We start from the raw sequence: 18,528 nt of genomic DNA, 5'->3' as shown, positions 1-18,528 counted from the left end.
ATTCACTTGTACCGGGATAATAGTTATCCTTGTTCAATTGGGTTTCATTCAAATCCAAACCTTGTCGGAGATATATGAACTCCCCTTCAAAGGGATTCATATTGAATGTTGTTCGGGAATCTTGTATGTCGATACTAATATCATTACAATGTTCAATGTTTAAAACCTCCAGATCATTCGTTTGCATTTCGTCTATAATATTTACAATATTTTTTATTAAATATCCTTTTAGTAAGAATGTGTTAAACTATTTGATGTTTTCCACAAGGTATAATAGATATTCACTTGTACCGGGATAATAGTTATCCTTGTTCAATTGGGTAACATTCAAATCCAAACCTTGTCGGAGATATATGGACTCCTCTTCAAAGGGATTCATATTGAATGTTGTTCGGGAATCTTGTATGTCGATACTAATATCATTACAATGTTCAATGTTTAAAACCTCCGGATCATTCGTTTGCATTTCGTCTATAATATTTACAATATTTTTTATTAGATATCCTTTTAGTAAGAATGTGTTAAACTATTTGATGTTTTCCACAAGGTATAATAGATATTCACTTGTACCGGGATAATAGTTATCCTTGTTCAATTGGGTAACATTCAAATCCAAACCTTGTCGGAGATATATGAACTCCTCTTCAAAGGGATTCATATTGAATGTTGTTCGGGAATCTTGTATGTCGATACTAATATCATTACAATGTTCAATGTTTAAAACCTCCGGATCATTCGTTTGCATTTCGTCTATAATATTTACAATATTTTTTATTAGATATCCTTTTAGTATGAATATATTAAACTATTTGATATTTTCCACAGAAAAATAATAAATATTCACTTGTACCGGGATAATAGTTATCCTTGTTCAATTGGGTTTCATTCAAATCCAAACCTTGTTGGAGATATATGAACTCCCCTTCAAAGGGATTCATATTGAATGTTGTTCGGGAATCTTGTATGTCGATACTAATATCATTACAATGTTCAATGTTTAAAACCTCCAGATCATTCGCTTGCATTTCGTCTATAATATTTACAATATTTTTTATTAAATATCCTTTTAGTAAGAATGTGTTAAACTATTTGATGTTTTCCACAAGGTATAATAGATATTCACTTGTACCGGGATAATAGTTATCCTTGTTCAATTGGGTTTCATTCAAATCCAAACCTTGTTGGAGATATATGAACTCCCCTTCAAAGGGATTCATATTGAATGTTGTTCGGGAATCTTGTATGTCGATACTAATATCATTACAATGTTCAATGTTTAAAACCTCCAGATCATTCGTTTGAATTTCGTCTATAATATTTACAATATTTTTTATTAGATATCCTTTTAGTAAGAATGTGTTAAACTATTTGATGTTTTCCACAAGGTATAATAGATATTCACTTGTACCGGGATAATAGTTATCCTTGTTCAATTGGGTAACATTCAAATCCAAACCTTGTTGGAGATATATGAACTCCCCTTCAAAGGGATTCATATTGAATGTTGTTCGGGAATCTTGTATGTCGATACTAATATCATTACAATGTTCAATGTTTAAAACCTCCGGATCATTCGTTTGCATTTCGTCTATAATATTTACAATATTTTTTATTAGATATCCTTTTAGTATGAATATATTAAACTATTTGATATTTTCCACAGAAAAATAATAAATATTCACTTGTACCGGGATAATAGTTATCCTTGTTCAATTGGGTTTCATTCAAATCCAAACCTTGTTGGAGAAATATGAACTCCCCTTCAAAGGGATTCATATTGAATGTTGTTCGGGAATCTTGTATGTCGATACTAATATCATTACAATGTTCAATGTTTAAAACCTCCAGATCATTCGCTTGCATTTCGTCTATAATATTTACAATATTTTTTATTAAATATCCTTTTAGTAAGAATGTGTTAAACTATTTGATGTTTTCCACAAGGTATAATAGATATTCACTTGTACCGGGATAATAGTTATCCTTGTTCAATTGGGTTTCATTCAAATCCAAACCTTGTTGGAGATATATGAACTCCCCTTCAAAGGGATTCATATTGAATGTTGTTCGGGAATCTTGTATGTCGATACTAATATCATTACAATGTTCAATGTTTAAAACCTCCAGATCATTCGTTTGAATTTCGTCTATAATATTTACAATATTTTTTTATTAGATATCCTTTTAGTAAGAATGTGTTAAACTATTTGATGTTTTCCACAAGGTATAATAGATATTCACTTGTACCGGGATAATAGTTATCCTTGTTCAATTGGGTAACATTCAAATCCAAACCTTGTCGGAGATATATGAACTCCGTTGCCAAGGGATTCAGATTGAATTTTGGTCGGAAATCGCGTATGTCGATACTAATATCATTACAATGTTCAATGTTTAAAAAATCCGGATCATTCGTTGTCATTTCTTCTATAATATTTACAATAATTTTATTAGATATCCTATTAGTAAGAATGTGTTAAACTATTTGATGTTTTCCATAAGGTATAATAAATATTCACTTGTACCGGGATAATAGTTATCCTTGTTCAATTGGGTTTCATTCAAATCCAAACCTTGTTGGAGATATATGAACTCCCCTTCAAAGGGATTCATATTGAATGTTGTTCGGGAATCTTGTATGTCGATACTAATATCATTACAATGTTCAATGTTTAAAACCTCCAGATCATTCGTTTGCATTTCTTCTATAATATTTACAATAATTTTATTAGATATCCTATTAGTAAGAATGTGTTAAACTATTTGATGTTTTCCATAAGGTATAATAAATATTCACTTGTACCGGGATAATAGTTATCCTTGTTCAATTGGGTTTCATTCAAATCCAAACCTTGTTGGAGATATATGAACTCCTTTGCCAAGGGATTCAGATTGAATGTTGGTCGAAAATCTCGTGTGTTGATACTAATATCGTTACAACGTTCAATTATGGAATTATCCTTATCTACTATAGGTTCGTCCGTTGGAATTTCGTCTATACCGTCCTGATCCAAATCAACAGTGTGCGGAAATATCTAGATACATTTTTTAGATAAGAAAATTTTTTCATCCAATTTATCTATATAATTTTTAATTCTCTCATTTACATCTTCATTTAGATAAAATTTTTGTTATCTCCGAGTACCTATCTTGATAAATTATTTTGACGGATCAAAAAAAAAAATTTAAAATGTACTTTGTCATTTTAATCCAAACTAATGCCCTAGAGAATTTCTTAAAATATTTATATTTAAATTCTATCTTCAATACCAGTTGAGAGATTACTATTATTATTATGGTGTAGATCAAATATAGTTGAACTATTGTCTATTATTTCAACTACATTTATTATTTTTCTTTCAAATGTAAGTTTTTTTATTTTAATTAAGTTTAGTGATTGACTGGTTATTTTTTTATTTAAAATTTTTTTTATTTTTTAAAATTTATGCGTGTATTGTAATTATTATATTAGAGAATGCATTTTAAAATGTTTTAATGAATAAACGATTTTATATTTTGTTTATTTTTTTAAATGCTTTATATTTTAATTTTTGTTACCTAATATCTATACTTATATTTCTAAATTTTCCTAAAATTAAAAATTAAATTATCGTTTGTTTATCTAGATAAATTATTAGTTATTTTTTCCCAACACTACAAAACTGGCAGTTTGTATAAATAGATTTTACTAATATTCTCGAAATAACAAATACAAAAATCATAGTCATAATAGTATAAAATAGCATAACTGCATAAGTAAGTAATTATAAGCTGTTTTTAAATTAGAATCAATTGGGTTATGCTTATACTTATTTATTATTGTTGGCGTCGTGTCCGATCCTACTATTGGAAATTCATGGTTATCGGACACGAATCTCGAGGTGTTGGAAACGGGATAAGGTTACCCGGTATAAATATAATATAATAGCACGCACTTCAATGGTTATACGGGTAACACCTCCAAAAATGTATATTAAATAAATAGAAAATAATAATTGACACAATCGGACTTAAGTATCCTAATAAAGGTGGGCGCCCATAAGATAATAATAATAGAATTAATCTTACAGGTATAATTATTATAAAAATTAGAACAATATAAATACAAATAATAATATAACGATACCGACACCGCTCGATCTTCGCCTTGTAGCACACCACACAGATAGGCACCGCACCGATACGCGACGCACACGAAGGGCGGCACAAGTGTATATATATGAAAATTGTGTATCCACGCGTATTATACGTGTATACTGTATACTTATCTTATTATCTTATTATAACAAGAATGACAAAGCGACTAGATATAATTATGATATATATACGTATAAAGGTTATGTGTGTATGCGACGCCCACGGACGGCGACTTGAATATAAATATAATATTATTGTATACGCATTACGCACACATGCACGGCGACGCAAATATACGTAAATAAAATTGGTGTTTATGAAAGCGTCATGCACGGTGATGGAAACGTGCGAGATTCTCTGGCGACAACGCACAGGAAGAGCTCATCAGGGCCGCATTTAGGGCGGGGGGCACTGGCTAAAACTGCCCCGGGCGCCAGTATGTTGGCGGCGCCAACATTTTTTGGTCAGAAATTTGTTCATTTGTAAAAAATAAAACTTTTACGATTGGAATTAATTTAATAACAGTATTAAATAATACATAATATTTATAATGTTAATTGTTAGTGTATTATACTATTATGGTGTTTGAAGTTTAAACAACTAATGTATTTATAGCAATATAGCTATCAGCGATCGAGAATTATTAATATTCAAAATTTGTTGTGATTATGTCAATAGAGACATAGGGTTTTTATAATAATACAGCATATTTTGTTATTGCGCGCGGCGTGCCTTTTTCTTACAAAAATACAATTATTATTTATTACTTATTTGTCAACGAACTTAGCGTTTCTAGCCACAGACTACAGTGGTTAGTACTGGTAGTAGGTACTTATGAGTGATACCATCGATTATATTTATAATCAATGGTTGAATGGTGATACTAATGTGACTACTATTTAATTTACTATTCGGTGCTGTTAAGTATTTATAAATATAAATTATTAAAAATTTGTAGAAATCAATCTTACATTATTCATTTTGCTAATTATTTAAAAACTCTTAATTTCAAACTTCAAATAATTTAATGATACGAATAACTGCATGCTAATAGCTTACATTGATTTTTTTTTTATAATATATTGCTTACAGCTTTATTTGTATAATCAAAAATTTGATTTGAATGAATGATAATAGTCATTATTACTCATTATAAATTGAGGTTCTTAAGTTAAATGTATGAATTATATTTATACACAATGACAGTATAATTAAGATTCATAGTAAGAGTGTGTAGGCTGGTTGTGAGACTTCTACAAATAGGCTAAAATGTATAAAGAATGTCGTGCGCCCTATCTTTTAAGACAGTAATAAATTTCAATATTTTTACTATCTTCTGATGTGGTAGACAAATTTGGACTGCTCAATAATTTGGCAGCCCTATTTTAAAACTAAATTGCCGCCCCTGATAATAAGCCGGGTTTAAGTTACATACATTCAAATGAATTCAATGTATCTGCAGAAGGAGAGGGGATCTACAATTATTCAACAATAATTTTTAAAAGAGTACTCATTCTTTTTTTTGCTCAACATCGTAAAGGTTAGTGAAGATATATTTCTCGTGGGTAGGCCCCTTAAGGGGGCGTCAATTTTTTTTTGCACTGGGGCACAAAATGTGGTTCGAACCCGCACACACGCATGAAATATCGGGACGAGAACCAATTCGAAATTGGTCACTCGACGGCACACGCGATCGGAGCAAGACGCACAAAAACACCACTGCCGGTGACGATACGCGAAGCACACGGGCGGCGAAAAAGTATACCGCACGTTGCGGTCAATCGCTGGTAAGGAACGCGTATAAGTTGGCAAAATGGAACAACGGCTTAAAATGTGCATACAAACGCGTTGGTCGCACAACACGGCGTGAGGCGGCGAGCGGACATAACGCTGCGTCGATCTCGAACGCCAGGAAAAAAAAGTGTCATATAATATGTTGTAAAGGCTGGCGGCACAGCTTACATAAATTAGCACTCACGGCAGACGATACGGTGGCGAACATCGAAGAGGGAGGGTGTAAAACCAGCTCGAGAAGATTCGCCACCCGTTGTACGATCTGGGGGGAATTATCTAATTTCGATAAGGCGATAATCGATCCGCGTTCGAACAATTATATTTAATTATATTTATATTCTATTTAAAATATTTATAATTATAAACAGTTAATTTTGTATTTTTGTCATTCAAAAGTATTCATATTTTAACTATTCCTACAAAAAGAACACTTATCCTTTGATATATATATGCGTCTTATACTCTTATAATATTATTTGCTGTTCAGTATTCTTCTTATTATTAAAAAAAATTAAGTATGGATCTACTATTTTGAGTATTTTGTTATTCTATGCACTTAGTGCATAAACATCATATTATATTTTGTGTATTACCTAATTAATAATTAGTAATATATTATATACTTTAAATATTTCGTAAAACTGTAACAATAGTTTTTGTTTGATTTTTCATCATTAGGTTAAGATATGTGATAATTTAAAATGTTTTTAATTATAAATTGTTTTATAGTTAAATGGTGTAATCCAGGACTGAATATGTATAATATTTTTGGAGTTAAATTCAAAGATACTTTAAATACTGTTCATACTATAATTTATACATTTTAAATAGATAATACAGAATTTCTTAAAAATGGTATGAATATTTCATTGGGGAGACTAACTCAACTCCCTCCTTAATAATACGGCGTTAAGTACATGATGTTTTTATGTTCATTAAGGTGGTGCCAGTCATTACTCAATAGTTATGCTGCCGCTGAGAATGAAGTCAAGTCACGCCTATTATGCGGCCAACGATCAACACTTGGTTTAATTTCCAAAAATCCTAAACAGTGATTTTCATGATATAGAACCTTTCCATTTTCCTTAATTTTTTTTTATTATTGGACCTACTAAACTTATTTTTAACTTAAAATGTACTCTTTGAAAATTCTAATATAAATATATGTAAGTTATATTTAGAACCTTTCCACCTAAGTCAATGAATTTTATAGATACACGGTTTATGCAGAAAACTACTGAACAATAGACAGGGATACTGGGTATCCATAACTTATTAGTTATTAGTTATTATTTCTACGATTATTCTAATTGTAAATATTAATATACCTACTCTTTTATATACATAGCGCCGGATCTATAATATATTTTTTACCCGGAGAAAAGTATCAAACTAGCACCTGTCGTCTATCGTATAATTTGCATAGGCCTTATACTCAGTATTTGTAGTCTGTAAGTACACAAACTACAAATTATATTGATATATTAGCAATACAATGTACCCAATAAATAGGTACAGAAAAAGTGTTTATTACTGATATACACAAATAATCCTCGTTGACTTTTTCTCATTAATGGTATGGGAAATGGAGATATTCATAAAATCGTAGCCAGAGTCAAATGAAAAGTGATATTTATATTATTATACTCTCTATAATATAGAGAGCATTATAATATAACAGTTTTTATTTATTAATTTATTATATAGAGTCTATTGTCTATACTATAATAAATAAAAACTGTTATATTCACTTATTTTTTTAGTTATTTTGCGCGCCCGACCAAAACTTCCCGGAAAAGTTCGCTTTCCCCCTAGATCCGGCCCTCTATATACATATTAATATTAGTAGTATAATGAATATAATTAACTATATAGAATATGAACGTACCTGGAACCAGTTATCAATTATATTAGAGTTTTGTGTATGCTTCATTTTCGAATCATCTGTTTTTTTTTCTGTTATTTCGGATATACTTCTTTCAGCGACAGTTTTACTTTTATCTGTTTCGATAACCGGTGTCGAAAGATCTAATTTGATTGATTTATGTAATCCTTCCATTATTTCAATCGACTTCTCGAAAACTTGCGGTGTGACACGTACAAGTTTACTTATGGAAAATAAATATAATAAATAACGTTCTATCAGAAAGATGAAAAAAACTAATTGTTTTTTTTAAATATTCTATAAACACGTTTTTTTTTGTCAAAAAAACACAATCCAGTGAATGCTATAAGACAAATGATTGTTTAGAATCAAATATTAACGGTTGCTAATAGAGTAATAGGCTCATGCAAATAATATAATCGATTTTTGTTTATTTCAGCCGTATACTATAAGGAACGTTTATAAAAAAATAAAAATAGAATCATTTATTCGGAAACATAAAATTAATTTTTATTCTCATTCCAGAATAATATAATATGGTACGTAGAAGTCGTACTGTAGTAGAAGTCGAAACGAAACCGCTAACCTGAATGCGTCTTACTCCGTACTCGATACAATACTATAAATTATAATAGGTATAACTTTTATAGTTTTTACAGTATCTTTAATCTGTTTATAATCATAAACGCACATGTATCAGCTTTATATCTATTTACTATTTAGTAATTTAGTATGAGTCTTATACATGGTATCTAATATTTATATTCTAAAGACTTACAGCAACAGCCGTACAGGCAACATCTTATTTATTAGTCTTAATTTTCTATATTACCTATTGCAGTATTGCCTATTGATTATTAACTGTAGTTGTGAAGCTTTTTTAAATAGTTTTATTTAACATAATCATTATGTCAACAACTAGTTAGTCAGCATACTGTTTTATATATACAGAAGAAGAAGATCTACAGATAATATAAATTTCATTAAATTCAGTAATTTCGTGTAAAAATAATAATTATTTAAATAAAAATAAAATAATTTAAAAACTTTTAAGTATTATGAATTATGATAATACATAGATTTAAAAAAATAAAAAAAAGTATCTACCTAATAATTATTAATAATTGTATAACTTAACAATGAATTTATCAGTTAAAATTTGAAAATAAACATTACATTTTAAAATTCTCTTACGAAAACATTTTAAAAAGTTTATTATAATCAATTATATTGCAAGATAGTAAGTTGCTAATATAAATTATATCATACCTACACCGGAGTATTTTTAAATTCAGGGCCGGATTGACAAAAAAAACCGGCCCGAGGACAACAACTAAAGCAGCCCTCCACCCCCACTACTTAAAATTATAAAATTGTATTTAAACTATAGGTGTAGCTAGGGGGCTTTTTTGGGGGGGGGGGGCGGCTAGGCACCCCTATAAAACGATACTGTAAAATACTATACAGTCAAAAAGATAAATATACGATTTTAAACCGTAATTATACCAGTTCTGTGGTATCATTAATTGCCAAAATATTATCTTAAATCATATCATTGATAATCTTACTTTTCTGTGATTATAATCACTAGTTAAGTTGTTGATGACCTAAAAACATACAAAAATGCCTTAAAAAAAATGCTAAAATGCTCTAAAAACTTCAAAAAATGATCCAAAAAATTAAATTTAATAAGTGAAAAAAATGTATTTATAAATAATAATTTTTATTAGAGGTATGGGTGTAATAATAAGGTTAGGTTATTTAAAATATGAATTATAATATTAATAAAATAATAAACAATAATAATATACAATATACATTTATTCTATACAATTTATAAATATGATACTCGATAAGCGTGTTGCGTATTTGTCTGAAAGAGCACTTGTTTTATTAATGTATAACACTCAAACCACAGAATAATAATATTAAAATTATTTTTTTGAATATTATACAAATTTTCTTTAAAATTTAAAATTTGAGAAAAATGCCCCCCCCCACGGTACAAAAACTACGAAAAAATGACGTAAAATATTAAAAAATGATGATGACTAATGATGTAAAAAAAACAAAAAAATGCAAAATAAAATTAAAATAATCTGAATCAAGGGAGTATGAAATCAAATTTTTAACTAAGATAGCATTGTATAGAATCAAAGGGAAAAAATGCAAGTCACCAACATCCTAACTGATTATTAATCACCATTTATGTTTTGTGATAATTAGCACTAGGAACTCTTATCACATATTTCAATATTTATCATTTATCAACAAATTATTATTTTATTTTTTTGTAATGCAAAAATTTATATTAATAAGCTGCATTATCGAGTAGTCGTAGTGGACACCGGCCCAAACTTTTCTCATTTTCACCGGTCTACAGACGCAGTCCCTACAATTCTTCCAGGTCTTGCAAAATTTAACTACTTATAACAAAAGTTGTTAAAATATAGTATAATAAAACTTCTTTAATTGAAACCATGGCTGTAGATATTTACAGCCGTGATTGAAACTATTTTAAATTGTACCTAATTAAATAAAATAATTTCTTAAAAATAGTTCTTACTTTGATACTGTTTTTAATTTTTAAGTAATATTATCAAAAACAACAAAAATGTGTAGATATTTTTAATATTTTCTACATTAAAAAAATTGTATTCAAAATATTATAAAAACCGGCCTTCGGGCCAATGGTGGCGCTACCTGCACGAGCCATTTGTACTACTATCATTGTTCTATTATCAATATTACATATTTCTACTTATCAATGTTTATATTAGTTTATATTTTTGTTGAACTCTTTATTGATAAGTTGCTCGAAACTGGACAAAACAAAAAAGTACGAATGACCATTTATTAAACAAGTAAAATATAATATTTCTTCTTGCATTTGATCGTTATTTAAAATTTTAACTATTACATATAAATACATATAAATTAATTAAGCAAACTCATAATGTCATCAAATAGTGTAAGTATACGTCATTCTTTTCTTAAAGTTATATGTAATAAATTATTATGTATAAGACAGTTTGAAAAATAATTTTGATTTTAATGTTAAATAGAGACCGGAAGATCATCGTCGAAAATGGGACCGAGACGAATACGAAAAATTGGCCAGGAAGCGATTGATGGACGATCTCGACGACGATCGTTCCAAGGACTTATCACCAATCAAAAGAGAAATGCTCAAGCAACGAGATTATCGTGTAGACTTAGACTCAAAACTTGGAAAAAGTGTTGTAATTACTAAAGCCACTCCTTCTTCACAAAGTGGAGGGTAATAGTTCTTATTTTTATTTTTTATTTAAGTTAATTTTTACTAAATCAATTTTTTATATTCTAGTTATTACTGTAATGTTTGCGATTGTGTGGTTAAAGATTCAATTAATTTTTTGGATCATATAAATGGAAAAAAACGTAAGTCTATAATTCAAATAATTATAAAACAATATAGATAAATATTATTTAGTGTTATGGTGTTCTCTCAAAATAAATTATTCTTTGATTAGTGATTACTAAAGACCATGTTTTTGTGTAGCAAATACCTAAAAATACACAAAATTAAATTTTTGGTCTATTGGAAATTGAAGAACACAAATAGCAGCATAAATATGTACAATTATATTTTCATTACTAGTTATTAATGTTTGTGTATTGTAGGTATATCTAAAGCAAACATATTATAATTTAATTTATAATCTATACAATTTTATTAAAATTTAGTATTATGTAAATTTATAATAGTTTTTTTCTATGGCTACTATAGCCCACTATGGGTAGACTGGACTTTAATAGTTAATCATCAATCGGTTGTATATGATAGTCAAATCTTCATTATATTTTTCATATTGTTCTTACTATGTTTAATCCTAAGTTGAACTATAATGATAAAGTAACAAAAATTATAAATAATACTTATAAATTTATAATAATATTAAAATGTATATAGATGAAATATTATTAAAGGCCGTCTCCGATTAAACTCCGATTACGCTTAATCACTGATAACAGATTTTTTAACTGGCCTAATTTGGCCGATTAAACTATGATTAACTTTAATTGAAGACGGTACAACTGGCCCTTAGTCTGCATTTTAATCCTAAACCCAGAAATGCGATTTTGAACATTTATAAAACTTTGTTTTGATTAATTTATTTAGCCCAATTTAGGTTTATAGTTAGTAAATTGTTTTTTAAAAATATTTGAAACATGTAATAAGAATATGAAACTGCACAAGAATTTGGTCTTTATTGATAACTGATTAGAATAGTATAGTACAGTTAAGTCTCAATAAATAATCCTTCAAAGGAGGATAAAAATAATTCAATATGTTTTTATGAGTTGTATAGCTCAAATATAATATATCTTTAACTTCAAGGAATAAGGAAAAATTTGAAATATCACTTGTCAGCTTTGATATTGAGACATGCGTGTATTCTGAATTATTTTATATTATTATATAGATATTTAACATCTATATGACTTCATACTTTTAGATCAAAGAAATTTAGGAATGTCCATGAAAATCGAGAGATCATCACTGGATCAAGTAAAAAAACGATTTGAATCAAATAAAAAAAAAATGGAAGAAAAGAAAAAAGATTATGATTTAGAGCAGCGTTTACGAGAATTGAAAGAAGAAGTAATTTTAAATTTAACATATACTTTCAATTCAAATATTTTTATTTTTATTTTTTTATTACTTTTTAGGAAGAAAAGTTAAAAGAATATAGAAAAGAAAAAAAGAAGGAGAAGAAACGAAAACATGACGAATTAGATGAAGAACCTCAAAATGATGATATGGCAGCATTAATGGGATTTTCTGGTTTTGGGTCATCAAAAAAATAACACACATGCTATACAGTGAATCCCTGCTTATCTGTAAAAAAAAATAATAATAATACTAATCGTAAATGATTATTTTCTTGAAATATAAATGTATATACAATTATTTATATCATAACATATTATATAAAATAAAATATAGTTGACAGTAAACATATATGGTATGTATCAATAGTAAGAAAAACAATTTTAACTTATTATCATTATTGTATATATTTTGATATTTTATTAAAAATTAAATTAAATTTATTCAATTCTTTTATCACATTTTCAAATACACAATATAAAGCAGTGAGATATAAAAGTACGGGATTAAGACTTTTAGGGGCCTAGTGGCTGATATTTGATTGTAGATCCTCATCAATAATAATAATAAAAAAAAACATATTCTTTTATCTGTCTGAACACTAAAATGTATTATTGCTGTATTAGTGTACATAATACATATTACAATTGATTAAATATAATTAATTTAATAATATTACTTTCTTTTCTAAAATTTTATCCAGGATCAAGATTAAAGAATATTCATTGTATATTACATAGTCACTACAAATATGAAATAAATTACAATTAAATCATTTTTTATATGAGAATAATAAAAATAATAAAAACATATTATATCTTATTATAATAATAAATTAATGGTGGATACATCAAATTAAGTCTTCATTTATATGAAAGGTTTTTTCCTAACTTTTTATAAAGCAAATTGTTTTAATATCTATTCAAAGTTTAAATTTTATAATACATTATTTTATATAAACAAAATTATTATAGATATCACTATGTCAGATAGTTATTTGTTTTAAAATTACTAAAATGTTATTTTTGTATAAAAACCTACTAAATAATTTTAAGTTTATCTAATGGTCCTTAATATGCCCCTCCTATCCTTAATTCCAACCTATATAAAATGGAATGTTTATATTTTTGTTACATTTTTTTAAAATTTTTGTATACCTACTTCACTATACTTATTGTCTCTGTTATTGGAATTCAGAATTGACCTAAAATATTAATATAGTGAAAAAATCATTAGGACTAGTGTCTAGTTTTGACTAATGAAATACAAATATTGGGTAAAACTAAAGCATCAAACCTTTGTAAAGAATTCCAATTTATGATCAATATTATTATAATATTTATAATCAATTATTGATCTTATTACGTCTAATAACTACGTGTTATAGTTGCATAATGACACAACACACAAATGCATATTTACATAAGACTTGAAAATTAAACAGTCGTTGTTAATAAACTTGGCCAACTTGACTACAAAAGAGTGCTCAATTAATCACTAATAAAGAAAGTCTCTAATTTCATCAATGTTCTTCAAAACCTTCCATGTTTATCCAAATAGTGGAGTTGAAAGAAACTGACTTAGAGACTATCTAAATTTAAAACTATTAACTAAATTACAACAAACTATTTTTGATTCTATTAATGGGTAGTTTTCCTGCTTCTTAAAATTTAATAATTAACTAATTAAAACTTTTTCTTATTGAATAGAGATTATTAAGTTTTTTTAGATACCTAATAAAAAAAAATGTCTACTTGAAGATATTGTTTGTAGTTAATAAAAGTTCAATCAAATCATTATATTTTATTTTTAATTGTATTTAGTAATTAAATTTAATTAATATTTTTGATCAAGTAATCAAGTAGGTAATGGGTGATTGGCCCTGTTGTACAAAAGGCGTCGTTATACCTCGTCGTGGAGTAAGTCACTAATGTATATGTTAAATTTGAATTTAATTATATTTCATATAAAGTGGATTCCGTCTAACGTGGACAACCGCTTAATGTGCCAATTAGGGTTGGTCCCAACATGCCCACGCAGAATCCACTGTAATATGTTTTTTGATATTCCTATGAAAGTAATTTATTTTATGCTATTAGTAACTATTACATTTAGGTTTATTTAATTTGTGCAAAAAAATATTACATTTACTTAATTATACTAGTCTACTAACTATTTAGTTTTAAAAACCAATAAAGGTGGCCAAACAATAACTTAAATAATAATATTACAATTTTAACTAATGTTCATATTTTAGATTTTTAGGAACCATAATATTATATTTAATTTTTAAGCTTTTTTTTATCAAATTTATAAAAAAAAAAAATGAAATTTGACAATGACTATTTATAGTTTAAAAATACTCGGAATATTTTTAAATTCTTATTATGTATAGAAAATACGAATATATACATTTAATACAATTTTCAAGTCTATATGTTTTTTATTTTTAAGTTAAATCAACAAAATTTGATAAATATTAGTTTCGCGTAAAAATCTCGATTTTTCTTTAATTTTTTTTTTGTTTTTCCTTGTTATTTTGAAAAATACAGAATTTTTATTTTTGATTCCTCAAAGTACTAACTACATTTAAACCTAACCAGAAACCACTCCCGAAATTGAAAATTGAAGCATTTTTACTAACCAAAATGTGATGATACAGACAAAAAAAGAAACATATCATTGTGAAAATGTGATACCTATCAATATATCACTCCGCTCAAAATTTAAAATTCGTATTTTATTTTTATTTTTTTTTTTTAAATTTGTAAGTTTGTAGTGTTTGTACAATAATTAAAATTATAATATTACGTATTATTAAAATGATTGTTTGTTAACCTTACATAGCACTTTATTGGTTAATATGTAGATAATACATAATAATTATATAATAATATTTAAAAAAAAATGTAAATGTATTTAAAAATATTTTTCATGGTGCTTTCAAACTTTTAGTTTTTATGCATATTTTATAAAAACATTGATATTTTCAAAATATTTAAATTTGAAACGGTAGTAATGGTAAGTGTACCTCCCCCCCCTCGGTAGAGGAAATTATATGTTTGCCAACGTATATCTCCCCCTAGACAAAATCCTAAATACGCCACTACAGTGCCCACTATAACGTTCAGTTCATCCATTTATTTACCAAGTTATTTATATTTTATTGGATATTCAAAGTACATCTTATTTAAAAATATAATATAGTATATAACAACAAAATATTAACAAGCCTAACCTAATCTAACCTAACCCGTAAAGAGCAAGAAGAAAATATTGCATTTATATTAAATACTTGGAAAAAAATATAAAAATAATGAGATATCTTTAAATAATTATTATTTGCTGACATTAGTACCACGTTTTTATGCTAAAAAGTTATAAGAACTTGATTTTTGTTATATTTGACTCATAATAATAAATTACTGTGATGCAAGTATTATTTTTATTTTCATTTTTTTTTTACTACGTATTACGTTATTATTAATTTTGGTAAATTTTTTGAATTGATATTTATATAAATTTTTGTGTTTGATCAAAGAAAAAAGGTAAAAGATGTGCAATCGAGTTGTATTTTCTCAAATATAAAAAGGTAAAAAGTGCACAATCGTGTTACATCGGTCTGTGGCGTATTCAAACCATCAACTTCAAAACGTGTTTCGCAAATTTGGCGTTGTGTACGGTGTACCTATTGTACTTTGATCAGCCGTCATTCTTCATTTTTATATAGTTAGTAGGTACCCACTTAATATATTGTTATATATACAAAGTATTAACTTCGTATAATATAGATTATAGACTAGGTATATAGTAAAATACATTTTTATTACAACAATACATATGTATTGATGGATAGTAGTTTTTCAAGATGTCCATATCTATTTAATCAATTATTCGTTGTTCATGAACCATTATTTTGTAATTTTGTTATTTGTTGGTGGGCAAATCAGTAAGTTACTGATTATTGTACAGCATTTGAGTTTTTGAAACAACTTTCACTAATACTACCAACTACTTTTCATATTGATTTAGAACAATATATCCACTCAGCTGTTCGTCTAGTATGGCCAATGATCAAAATAAAAGAATGTCGGTTTTATCTCGGACAAGCTTAGTACCGAAAAATACAGTCATTAGGTCTAGCTAAAGTATATAGTACTTAGGATGGTAACGCAATACCCACACGGCCACACCACTACTCCAACCGACCCACTTGTCTGACTCAACGCAAACTCATCTAACCAAACCACTAAATGACCAATTAAATCCAATAAGTGTTAATTAGTTCCAATTAGGTCCAATTAGTAACAATCAGTTTCAATTAGTGATAATAAGTGATAATTAGTGACAATTAAATTGTTTTGTTAAGTAAGTGTGCATGAGTTCAGTTTGGCGTGCCTGTTTGGAAAAATGGTGCAGCTAAAACATACAAGGTACCTACATTAAATATTACTACTTTGTAGATATTATAGTAGTGTTGATCTATATTAAGTATGATGGATCTCAATGCTGTCCGCTAAAATAGGATAATTCTGCAAGTTAGTTATAATATCGTTTTCCAATTTGATCATTCTCCTTTATTATTTTTTTTTTGTTTTAATAAGCAGCTGACCTAGAACATCGGATATATATCATTTTTTGGTTTTTCATTACCTAAGTATATTATATATGATACGGATGACTTATAAAGTTATAACAATCGTGTACTGCTACTGCATAGTAAATAATAATTTATACAAAATTAATGTAGTGGAATGTTTTGCGTTGAAGCTTTTTATAAAATGATTATAAGCATCTAAAAATACATTTTCCGAGCTTAAGTTTTAGGTTACAAAACATTTCTATGCAGTTATAAAATGAATTTTGCCATTTTTAAATTACATAATATAAGCTTATACGTAGTTTTATTGCATATTAAAGTTATATAATCGCAGATTGGTTTTCTACAATACTTAGATAATAATTATTCACTTAAACATATATCATTGTATAGTGATATTCTTAAATTTTAAAAAACGTTCTGTGATAAGACATTTCGCAATACTACAATCAGTGGTGTAACCAGGATTTTTTTCTGGTGGGGGGGGGAGTGAACAATTTTTATGCATGAACAACAAAATAATGCAACGATAAAGCAATAATAATTAATAACTAATAAGTACATGCAGTATAAAAAATAAAACAATAATCTGTTACCTAACATTAATAAAGAATTAAGATCAATGGTAAATAATAATAAACACCAAAATATATTCAAACAATACCTACCTAAGAATAAAAAAAATAATATATTGCACAGCTGCAGTTATATATACAACCAAAATAATATGCTACCAAAAGTTTAAAATCCGATCAAAGATTATAAATACACGATAGCAATAACATTTTGATAAAATATTTTTTAAATTATAAATTATTATAGTTTTAATGGGTTTAATTTATTAACTACTTAAATATAGAAGTCAGCCGATAAAGACAACAATAATTTAACAAGATGGATTTAAAGCCCAAGGAAAATCAACTATTCAAATTTAAAAGACTAAAGAGCTAACCGAGCACCGAGAAAAATGATTATGTTATAACCACGCGTTTTTAATCTCAAAGTTTAACAATATAGTTCATTATAAACGTATATAACATACAGGGTGTTTCTAAAATTAATGAGCTCAATAGTATAAACGTATTTTAACTGACTATAGTAGTCCAATACATTTTTTTTAACCTTTCAAATTTGCATTTATTTAAACTATTTTTAGAGAATTATCTTAAATGTAAAAATTGTAAAAATAAATATTCAAATTTTTTTTCACAAAATTCTCATATGAATCGAGATATGACTTCATTTTTAAACTCATTTTCACATCCAACCGACTACAACAAAATTGTTGTGACATCGATTTGTATGAAAACTCTGCAAGATAAACGATGATGAAATTTTTTTGTAGTCATTGTATTAATATACATGAATAATTAACACACAGTTTACATTGTAAAATAATCGTTATAAACTAATCGTTTTAGACTTTATTTTGAAAATTAATTTTTATCTACAAGAGTT

At 27.1% G+C, this 18,528-nt stretch overlaps 1 protein-coding gene across 1 annotated transcript; it reads left to right on the top strand.

Annotated features, from left to right (window-relative positions):
• The first annotated feature begins 10,605 nt into the window (after positions 1-10,605).
• Positions 10,606-12,918, top strand: LOC132917792 (zinc finger matrin-type protein 2). The gene is made up of 5 exons (XM_060978690.1): positions 10,606-10,787; positions 10,882-11,096; positions 11,163-11,236; positions 12,316-12,461; positions 12,530-12,918. The coding sequence occupies exons 1-5, from the start codon at positions 10,773-10,775 to the stop codon at positions 12,665-12,667; spliced, it is 588 nt and encodes a 195-aa protein (XP_060834673.1). The 5' UTR covers positions 10,606-10,772; the 3' UTR covers positions 12,668-12,918.
• The last annotated feature ends 5,610 nt before the right edge of the window (positions 12,919-18,528 follow it).

This window comes from Rhopalosiphum padi, chromosome 1 (genome assembly GCF_020882245.1).
Source record: "Rhopalosiphum padi isolate XX-2018 chromosome 1, ASM2088224v1, whole genome shotgun sequence".
NCBI lineage: Eukaryota > Metazoa > Arthropoda > Insecta > Hemiptera > Aphididae > Rhopalosiphum > Rhopalosiphum padi.
The sequence above is the reverse complement of the archived record's forward strand: the minus strand, read 5'-3'. Positions and strand labels throughout refer to the sequence as shown.